General features: G+C 37.5%; 1 protein-coding gene across 1 annotated transcript; it reads right to left on the bottom strand.

The window, feature by feature from the left end:
* Positions 1 to 722: 722 nt before the first annotated feature.
* Positions 723 to 9,780, bottom strand: LOC128233471 (deleted in malignant brain tumors 1 protein-like). The gene is made up of 11 exons (XM_052947154.1): positions 9,613 to 9,780; positions 9,332 to 9,406; positions 8,759 to 8,845; positions 7,611 to 7,764; positions 7,170 to 7,339; positions 6,852 to 6,881; positions 4,095 to 4,148; positions 3,169 to 3,371; positions 2,609 to 2,744; positions 2,068 to 2,335; positions 723 to 1,567 (listed from the first exon to the last, which is right to left on the bottom strand). The coding sequence occupies exons 1-11, from the start codon at positions 9,719 to 9,721 to the stop codon at positions 1,393 to 1,395; spliced, it is 1,461 nt and encodes a 486-aa protein (XP_052803114.1). The 5' UTR covers positions 9,722 to 9,780; the 3' UTR covers positions 723 to 1,392.
* Between the last annotated feature and the right edge of the window lie 1,783 nt (positions 9,781 to 11,563).

Below are 11,563 nucleotides of genomic sequence, written 5' to 3'. Positions count from 1 at the left end.
TAGGATTTACAAACAAACAACAACATGAAAGTGTAGAATGATAAGGTCACGTGTAAACCACAAGACCCATGTCTGAACCTAAAAGATCAAGGTCACACTTAAAGCTTAAATGTCAAAAGGGTACTGTTGATAGGACTTGTCTTGATTGAACCTTAACCGGGAAGTATATTTACTATGCAACATAGGATTAAAAAAATGCCATGGAGGTTCACACTGCTGAGGCGAAGTGTCGCAAGTTCAATGAATTGTTTATAGAAGGATAGTATGTCCATGACAAAGTTTTTTTAACGGGCTAGATATGTCGCCATTTGGTATCTAGATTGTGTATGTGTTTGGCTGTTGTTCTTTTTTCAGGAGGGGGTGAAGGGGGTTGGATTGCTCAGACGATAACGAAAAAAAAAGATCCTGATCATAACATAACACTCATTAATCCTTGACACAAAGTCAATATTTGGAATTGAGAGGTACTTCTTGGGACGCTTTTTAATTGCTTCATTGAACTGGTTGATGCTGGTTTCATTGTAACCATATTAGTAAACGTGTACACAAATAAACAGCGACAACCACAGATGGGTCTATAATGGTTAGGGGCTAAAATGTTGTGTCGCATCTTATGAAATATGTTATACAATAAAGAAAAGTAAAATAACCTTAAAAGAATCCCTGACCTTTAACACACGTCACGCTATGAGAATGGGATTTTCACTTACAGCAAAAAGACACTATGACGTCATATTTATTTCATATAAGAAAGGCAAAACAGACAATCCGCAAGCGACACATAAGACACCAAACACCGTTTACACTCATAGGTAGCCAATAACCACAAAGATTTAAAGTTTTTAGTCGGTATTCTTGCCATTAAATTATCTCTATAACATTATTTTTAATTTTTGGTGTTGTTATTTTTAGTTTAAATTACAGTAAATATTTTAATTGTAAAGAAGTTAACATTCGGGCACGCAGGATTCATAAGTTTTACGCTACCTACACACGCAGGATTCATACGTTCTACGCTACACACGCAGAATTCATACGTTCTACGCTACACACGCAGAATTCATACGTTCTACGTTACACACGCAGGATTCATGCGTTCTACGCTACACACGCAGGATTCATACGTTCTACGCTTCACACGCAGGATTCATACGTTCTACGCTACACACGCAGGATTCATGCGTTCTACGCTACACACGCAGGATTCATACGTTCTACGCTACACACGCAAGATTCATACGTTCTACGCTACACACACAGGATTCATGCGTTCTACGCTACACACGCTTTATAAAAACAAACGGTTGTCAATACATGTTGAAGACAGAAAGGCAACAACCGCACAATTGTTAGTGTCATATTGTTTAAATACTGCCAGTGTGTTAATATGCATTATGGATGGCAACTCTGTCTGCATTTTGAAGATACGTCACTGGCTGAACAGAATGTTGCGTCACACATGACGTCAATCCCCTCGTGATTCGCGGTGTATTCAAAGTCTTGGAACACAAAGCGGGTCTCGTGGGTTGACTGTGAAATAAGTCTCGTGTTCACATCCTCCACGCATCTGAAAAATAAATCAAATAAAGAAATATATTGTCCGATTAAAATTAAACTTGTTAAACTTGTTCTTGTTTTATAAGAAACGAATATGGCTTAATATATATATATATATATATATATATATATATATATATATATATATATATATATATATATATATATATATGAAAGCTTACGCTATGTACGTGTTTATTTTACTATTGTTCATACAATTGTATGCGATTTATACTTAAATATACTGGGCATTTTCAAGTCTGTTTTTATTCTTATGATATTAAACTTACCAAAAAAGTATCGCGAATACTGACTAGATAGCTAGATAATTATCGCGAAAATTAAGTGGTTAACGCGAAATAAAATCACAAACGTTATCAGGTTGTCTTACGGCTGTAATATGCCACCATAGAGTTGTAAGTCTACATCAAAACGAATGCGTTTCGTTATTGAACCTCTTATTATCGTGTTTAGACTACGTAAATTGCATATCGTAATAAATGTTCGTACCCGTCCTTGATGAGGTAATACGTCAAGTTGTTAGGTGAATTTCTAGACGGCTTAGTGTAGCACGAATGTACTCGCATTTTGGTTGACCAATCAGACGAAGAGACGAACACTTTCACGTAGACGTCGGTTCCAACGGGCACTTGCAGGGGGTTGCCATAAATTGGTATCAGAAAATTGGGATCCCGGTAGAAGGACATATTCACCCCATAGTGGCTGGCACCGTCCACAGTTACCCCAGAGGTGTTTTGGGAATCGTGGTGAATATGAGCTAGACGATTAAACGAATTTCGTTGTTTTGATAATTATCGCTTTATAGGAGCGTTTAATGGAGTGTAGACACAGGGTACTTTACGACAGAAAAAATCACAAGAACACATTATAAGACAACGTTGACTGCGATGCCGTCTATGACGAATATAGGTAATATATCTTTATTTTTTTAATAACAAATATAAATTACTACGACAATCAGACAAACATTGTCAAATGGCTTACTTAGTAATACTATAGTAACTAGATGCCTATCTATTTGGTATGTTACCTAATGAGGTTCCGTTCCGGCTCACGTCACACTCAACCCCAACCGTCCAATTATAGGCCCTTATTATGAACGGATATTGCGGATCCCGATCGGCATACACTAGCTCATTCTTATAAACCAGCGCATCTCCTCGTATCTACACATTTGATAATTTTTGCTATAATTTAATAGAATGTCCAAGGACAAACATTTGAAAATGGGAAGATATAGTTAATTAATAACATGACATGTTTTTTATTGTTTCCTTTTAAGATAATTTACGATTTTTCGTAATCAATCAATTACTGCGAAACAATCATCACATATAGTAATACATTGGATACTACTTTAGTATAAACTTTTAAATTTTACAACGATTGTGAAACAAGTTATTACAACATTATATTAATCACTCTTGTTGGCACGATGTTACGCGAGCGTGTGGCCTTGTGTTATGGGGAAAACCGGAGTACCCGGAGGAAAACCGACTTGTCCGGCTTGGCGACCACACATCTTAATACTTTAATAATTATGAACGATAGTTCGAAAAAAGAACTCATTTATAAAAAAAATCACAAAACTGTTTCGGATGTTAAGCACTCCCTTAGGCCTTGCTGGAACGTCAGCCGACCCCACGACTCTACACCGGTGCAAGTGTTCTCTCCGAGGTAAATATCCGAGGCCCTGGCGCCAGGATATATCAGGCGAAGTCTATTCATGTCGACCTCTAGCTCCCAGCCACGCTCATCACAACTGACGGTTATAACATCCTGAGGTCTCAAACCTGTAATAAAGGCGGAAATGCTTTCAATATCTGTATTCCACGGACCCCAAGCAGTCTGGTTACTTTTCGGTATATATCCATTAAAACACCCGAAGAGAATCATTCAGGGACATGCATAGACCCCAAAGCAATTATTGCAACTTATTGAGATCATTTGACGGAAGGTTGTTAGTTAAACCATTGAATAATGTGGTTTTAATTGTTTGCAAAATGTAATCATATTATTGGTCAACTGATTGTTTGATTGACAACAGGGGACTGTTCAATGAAGTCCAAAGTATGGAAATGGCAGTCTCGGTTAAAGCATGACTGGTAATCTTGCCATTTCGTGCCACGAAAATACGGAAATAGTCGAAACAGTCGTCTTTACTATGTCAATAATATTGTGTTTGACTTGAATTCATGGTATACGTGTATGTATCATTATCCTGTTACTTGATGCATGAAATAACTATTGCTTATAATTTATTTAATCAGGCTCATATATATTATATTGTGTTCAAATCTTCCTTGCGGAAGATGTATTGAAATAAATGAAAATGAAAATAGGCGAAAGGTCGGTGCATTGATTATTCATGTTTTCGGCATTCTCGTTTATCAGATGTTTGATAATGATAAATCTAACTGTTGTATATGCATAGTATCATCGCTTTGGTGTGTAAGAGGTGGCGGAGAAATCAGTGAATTACAAATCATCTGGAACGTCAGAAACGTATTACTTACCCATTGTCGTCTGCCACCAGTTAAAAGTAGATGTTGCATTATTGGAAGGTGTCACTGAAACATTTTATAGTTATTGAAACATGCATCCTAAGATCTAATTGATGAAAGTACTTTAATGATCACTTCGAATTCATATGTAACATGAAATACATTCTGAATAAAATGACTCAACATGGACAATTCCGTTAGCATAAACAGCTACCATACAAGAAGACCAGATGCAATAATAAATAAACACGGTTAACAAGAACAATACAGGACACCTAAATATAAAAAGGCAACAATTGATGTACGTGAGCCTAGCGGCCTAGCGGCCTAGCGGCGTGAAGTTAGCGGCCTAGCGGCGCGAAGTTAGCGGCCTAGCGCCGTGAAGTTAGCGGCCTAGCGGCGTGAAGTTAGCGGCCTAGCGGCGTGAAGTTAGCGGCCTAACGGCCTAGCGGCGTGAAGTTAGCGGCATAGCGGCATAGCGGCTTAATATGGTATCTTATTTCAAAGTATGAATATATGATTTTTCTTCTTAAACAATGATAAATTAACTGTTTTTGAGCACAAAATATCAATTTCAAGCGATTTTTAACGAAAAAAATCAAAAAAGTTTATTAAACATTTTTCTATTTTATAGCATGCAAACATGTCTGCTCTGCTAACAAAATGATATATTTGCTGTTTATATGCATCAATCATCAGTCTGAAGCGATTTTCAACATTTTTTCCAAGAAGTCGATCAAGCGATCTAGCGGCCTAGCGGCGTGAAGTTAGCGGCCTAACGGCCTAGCGGCGTGAAGTTAGCGGCATAGCGGCATAGCGGCATAGCGGCCTAATATGGTATCTTATTTCAAAGTATGAATATATGATTTTTCTTCTTAAACAATGATAAATTAACTGTTTTTGAGCACAAAATATCAATTTCAAGCGATTTTCAAAAAGAATGCTTTAAATGGAAAAATGTTTTATCAGCTTTGAAAAAAATGTTGAAAATCGCTTCAAATTTCTATTTTGTGCACAAAAATAGTTAATATATCATTGTTTCAGAAGAAAGGGCATGTATTCGTACTTTGAAATAAGATTCCATATTAGGCCGCTAGGCCGCCAACTTCACGCCGCTAGGCCGCTAGATCGCTTGATTGACTTCTTGGAAAAAAATGTTGAAAATCGCTTCAGACTGATGATTGGTGCATATAAATAGCAAATATATCATTGTTTCAGAAAAAAAGGCTTGTATTCGTACTTTGAAATAAGATACCATATTAGGCCGCTAGGCCGCTAGGCCGCCAACTTCACGCCGCTAGGCCGCTAGATCACTTGATCGATTTCTTGGAAAAAATGTTGAAAATCGCTTCAGACTGATTATTGGTGCATATAAATAGCAAATATATCATTGCTTTAGAAGAGCAGACATGTTTGCACGCTTTAAATGGAAAAATGTTTTATCAACTTTGAAAAAAATGTTGAAAATCGCTTCAAATTTATATTTTGTGCACAAAAACAGTTAATATATCGTTATTTAAGAAGAAAAGGCATGTATTCGTACTTTGAAATAAGATTCCATATTAGGCCGCTAGGCCGCTAGGCCGCCAACTTCACGCCGCTAGGCCGCTAGATCACTTGATCGACTTTTTAGAAAAAATGTTGAAAATCGCTTCAGACTGATGATTGGTGCATATAAACAGCAAATATATCATTGCTTTAGAAGAGCAGACAAGTTTGCATGCTTTAAATGGAAAAATGTTTTATTAACTTTGAAAAAAATGTTGAAAATCGCTTCAAATTTCTATTTTGTGCACAAAAACAGTTTAAGAAGAAAAGGCATGTATTCGTACTTTGAAATAAGATTCCATTTAAGCCGCTAGGCCGCTAACTTCACGCCGCTAGGCCGCTGGATCGCTTGATCGACTTCTTGGAAAAAATGTTGAAAATCGCTTCAGACTGATGATTGGTGCATATAAACAGCAAATATATCATTTTGTTAGCAGAGCAGGCATGTTTGCATGCTATAAAATAGAAAAATGTTTGATAACCTTTTTTGAAAAATATTTTGAAAGTGGCTTAAAATTGATATTTCGTGCACAAAATCAGTTAATTTATCATTGTTTAAGAAGAAAAAGCATGTATTAATACTTTGAAATAAGATAACATATTGCGCCGCTAGGCCGCTAGGCCGCTAACTTCACGCCGCTAGGCCGCTAGGCCGCTAACTTCACGCCGCTAGGCCGCTAGGTAGCTAGGCCGCTAACTTCATGCCGCTAGGCCGCTAGGCCGCTAGGCCGCTAGGCCGCTAACTTCACGAACATCAACAATTTTACTATTCAAACAGCTAAGTAGCAAGAAGACCTACAAGCAGAGTTTCTGGTAATAAATATTCAGGCTATAGCATTACACACGAACAGAATACTAAATAAATCATTTAAACGTTTTAAAATATTATATAGCAGAAGGAACATATATCTGATTCCTGTCGTAGGAGATCAATACTATATCGTACTTGGCAAAACAGGCAAGAACTTGGCAACACAGGCAAAAAAATTGGTAATACGTTTTCATAACGTTATTTAGACGGTAAATATCCGAACATTGAACGATTTTAGCATTATGTGTAACATTAGACTTTGAATGCGGTGAGTAGTTTAGCTTTTGTTTGGTTTTCGCGCCAAATCAATTGACTTAGCATGTAACTTCTATTGGTTGTCCTGTAGTCTAAATTAGTTATATTCCGATTATCAATCAAGACTCTACAACTGTCAACGACTAACTTATTACCTGTTGTTGGTGGGTATGTGATGTAGAAAGCTGGAAAAACAATAATCGATTAATTAAAAACAATATTTAATAAGTGTTCAAATATGAAAGAACAAATACATTTCATTGAAATGTTCACTACTCGCTACCTATTCTGTTTTGTACATATTTTGAGCAATAAATTTTCGTCGTATCCAAAATTGTACACGCATGTATATTGACCACAATGCAAAATATCTAGAGTAAACTGTTTGTCAATCGTGCTTGTTTTCGCATGCCTTGGCCAATATAATAGTATTTCCACTTAATGTACTCTATATGCATTAAACAACAACTTACCATGGCAATCAACGCCAGCATCTTCACTATGAGCGCAGTTTTCAATACCCCACCCACCCGACCGACAGTTAGCTATGTTGTTCTCTTTGCCGCCACACATGAGGTCGTCAAGCCATATTGGACCGGATCCTTGACCGTAATAAGCGCCTGAATAAGGCCGACCGCCATACCTGACATTAATTGATACTGTGAGTAATAGGCTAGATAAAATATTCGAATTAATAAAGGCCGACACAACCAATATAAGGCAGGCTGTTCAATTCATGACTATATATAACTGTGCAATGCATTAAGGATACGATAAATTATAACGTATAAATAAATGAATAAATAAATAAATAAACCATAAAATAATACTGATCAGAATGGAAAGCATCTCTAATTTATTGGTATTTCATAACACTTAGAACTGCTAAATCTACGAGCTCAGAGATAACTCACCCTTGCCCATACTGGAGTCCTAGCATTCTACAGATCACCTCAACCTCGGCTCCATCAAACGAGTCGTCACAAACCGTCCCCCACTGGCCGTTATGGATAACTTCTACTCGACCCGAGTACGGCGAATGACCGTTTACCAGACGTATGCCATTGCCTTTATAAGCAAAAGGATAATAAAAAACGGGCGTTGGCTGCCAATTACGAAGATGTGTTCCCTTTCTGCACAACTATACAAATGTGCTTCGAAAATCCATGGTATAAGTAAAGAATATCAAAGGCACATTCTTTATATAACCAATCACGTATTGCTAATATCACAATAACCATTGTCATTGAAAATGAAATTTACATGAAAAGATTTAACTTCAGTTCTTCTTTTTTAACTTGTGGGGTCTTTTATTATTTGCGTTGGCATAGCACCACTAGGTTTTTTGCATTTTTTGCATAATATCTTTATTGCCCTTCGCCAGTTGTGTTCTTCTCACTATTTTCAATGCAATAGCATCCAAATCGTATGTCCACCGAAAGAAATAAAATGGCATGCATAACCTCTGTACTACAAACTTATCAAATACCAAGTTTCACAAACCAAAATGTATTTATGGGGATATTGCAAGATGATTTTTTCCCCATTTTCTTTCGTTGATATAGTAACATGATTTAGTCAATCGATATCATAAAAAAACTTACATACATAATTCCCTTATTGCATTCGAACTACCAACCTTACATACTTCTTGACCTATATCAGAATACAGTTTGTTCCTCACGGACGGAAAGACATATACATTATTTCCGCTGCCGTTGTCATAGAAATCACATGTTTATTAAGGTGCGGTATTTCCTTTTCCAGAACAACCAATTTTTCTCCAACAAAGGAATTGAAACGGTTTAAACATTCTTAAATATAATATTCTTATGTCTCTCTACATACATAGATGCATACACATTCGGACTTGCGGACGGACGAAGGGTAAATCTAGTGCCCACTCCTCTGAGACTGATACGGGACTAGCAAAGGTGAGGAAAACATACACACAATCATTTATTTTATTCAAATGAAAAACAAAACATCAAAAGATCGTCTGATTTGAAACTTTAGAATAGGGAAAGAATAAAGTATATCATGTTAAAAGTGAAAATCTGACCTGACGCAGTTACATGGACTGTTGTTTGAGGTCTCAATGTATTCGTGTACCAATCGGTTGTGTAGTATGGTGCAAAAGTTGTAAAATCTGTAAAATAATCAAAAATTAAAATGTTCATTCATCTATAACGCATAGGCGATTTCATGTTTGCTTCAAACTATCACGTGACTACAAAGAGTGAGGAGCTAGTAATTCAAATAATTGCGAACACCAAAAAAACACCAAGTTTCTCGGCCTGCGGCCTCGCTGCACTCGCCCCATTTTATGTAGAACGCCAAATTGAACCCTAACATATACACAGACGCAGTGATTAAAGTGCAATCGTAGAATTAAGGATGTAAAACGTAACTCGTTCTCGAGGTAATTTCGCATTATGAACATGCGCTGTTTACCTAATGTACAATCACTAATGAACTCTTGAAAACAAATGCAAATTCACAGTGCATTAACACAAAAAAATGTGCCCCGCCCTGATCAAATAGTTTTGGTCGATATTAAATTCCTCATTCTATCCATTCACTTTCGCACATACATTGCATTCAATCATACATTGAAAATAAAAACATAATTTACATGAATGGATCCGCCAAAAGTAAGGGTCAGTTACCTCCCTTGACCGTTCTCCGCAATGTATTCCTAACACAGCTCCTATAAATACGCAACAGTAATATTAAGTATATATGTAGTTGTAAAAATGTTTTAGTTTATCAAGGAAAATATGTAACTGATTTAAAGGTGAAAGTTTTATGTTGTCATCAGTTTTGATTTTAATTTGATTGGTCTTTACAAGTACAATGTTTGTAGGAAACGAAAACAAACAAGTAAAAGGACTGAAATGCAAGAGTCTAACTCACCCTCGTCAAAAAGGAAATAATACCCCCTATTGGTGCTCAGCGCATTTCTGGTTTTAAACTCTATTGAGTACGAATGGAACTGTACTTGAAGCGGATCAGATGTATCCATGGCTTCGATGAGTTGTCCGTATTCGTTATAAAGACGAATATACGAACTGTTTGTTGGTCTGACAATCTGGAAAGGACACATCGGGTTTGTATGCACTTTAACGGTGCATATAAGTACATTAATTTAGTAATATACATGTATTTAAGCTCCTGAAATTTTGACAAGATATGTTATGTTGGTTTGATCATTCGATGAAATATATTGTGCTGATCTATGCACAATCCCGAATAGCTAAAAGTACATTGTGGCAGTAAAATCACAACTTCTACCGAACTAGAGAGGTTCATGATCCATAAATCACTTACCGGAATATCGAGTTTCATGATCCATAAATCACTTACCGGACTATCGAAGTTCATGGACCATAAATCACTAACCGGACTATCGAGGTTTATGATCCATAAATCACTTACCGGACTATCGAGGTTCATGATCCATACATCACTAACCGGACTATCGAGGTTCGTGATCCATAAATCATTAACCCGACTATCGAGGTGCATGATCCATTAATCACTCGCTGGACTATCGAGGTTAAGGATCCATAAATCACTACCCGGACTATCGAGGTCCGTGATCCATAAATCACTTACCGAACTATCAAGGTTCAGGATTCCATAAATCACTTACTGGACTATCAAGGTTCGTGATCCATAAATCACTTACCGGACTATCGAGATCCGTGATCCATAAACAACTTACTGGACTATCAAGGTTCAGGATCCATAAATCACTTACCGGACTATCAAGGTTCAGGATTCCATAAATCATTTACCGGACTATCAAGGTTCGTGATCCATAAATCACTTACCGGACTATCGAGGTCCGTGATCCATAAATCACTTACTTGACTATCGAGGTTCAGGATCCATAAATCACTTACCGGACTATCGAGGTCCGTGATCCATAAATCACTTACTTGACTATCGAGGTCCGTGATCCATAAATCACTTACTTGACTATCGAGATTCAGGATCCATAAATCACTTACCGGACTATCGAGGTTCAGGATCCATAAATCACTTACCGGACTATCGAGGTTCACTTACCGGACTATCGAGGTTCATGATCCATAAATTACTTACCGGACTATCGAGGTTCGTAATCAATAAATCACTTACCGGACTATCGAGGTTCGTGATCCATAAATCACTTACCGGACTATCGAGGTTCGTGATCCATAAATCACTAACCGGACTATCGAGGTCCGTGATCCATAAATCACTTTCCGGACTATCGAGGTCCGTGATCAATAAATCACTTACCGGACTATCGAGGTCCGTGATCCAAAAATCACTTACCGGACTATCGAGGTCCGTGATCCATAAATCACTTACCGGACTATCGAGGTCCGTGATCCAAAAATCATTTACCGGACTATCGAATTTCGTGATCTATAAATCACTAACCGGACTATCGAGGTTCAGGATCCATAAATCACTTACCGGACTGTCGAGGTTCATGATCCATACATCACTTACCGGACTATCGAATTTCGTGATCCATAAATCACTTACCGGACTATCGAGGTCCGTGATCCATAAATCACTAACCGGACTATCGAGGTTCAGGATCCATAAATCACTTACCGGACTGCCGAGGTTCAGGATCTATACATCACTTACCGGACTATCGAATTTCGTGATCCATAAATCACTTACCGGACTATCGAGGTTCATGATCCATACATCACTTACCGGACTATCGAATTTCGTGATCCATAAATCACTTACCGGACTATCGAGGTCCGTGATCCATAAATCACTAACCGGACTATCGAGGTTCAGGATCCATAAATCACTTACCGGACTATCGAGGTTCATTATCCATCTTCGTGTAGTG

This window comes from Mya arenaria, chromosome 5, assembly GCF_026914265.1.
Source record: "Mya arenaria isolate MELC-2E11 chromosome 5, ASM2691426v1".
Taxonomy (NCBI): Eukaryota; Metazoa; Mollusca; class Bivalvia; order Myida; family Myidae; genus Mya; species Mya arenaria.
Note: the sequence above shows the minus strand (reverse complement) of the source record. Positions and strands in the feature narration are given on the sequence as shown.

Coding starts and splice junctions, on each gene's coding strand:
- LOC128233471 (XM_052947154.1), bottom strand. CDS start 9,721: ATGGATACATCTGATCCGCTTCAAGTACAGTTCCATTCGTACTCAATA. Junction 7,765..8,758: donor AGTCCATGTAACTGCGTCAG/GTCAGATTTTCA, acceptor TTGCTTATAAAG/GCAATGGCATACGTCTGGTA. Junction 1,568..2,067: donor TATTACCTCATCAAGGACGG/GTACGAACATTT, acceptor TTTATTTTTCAG/ATGCGTGGAGGATGTGAACA.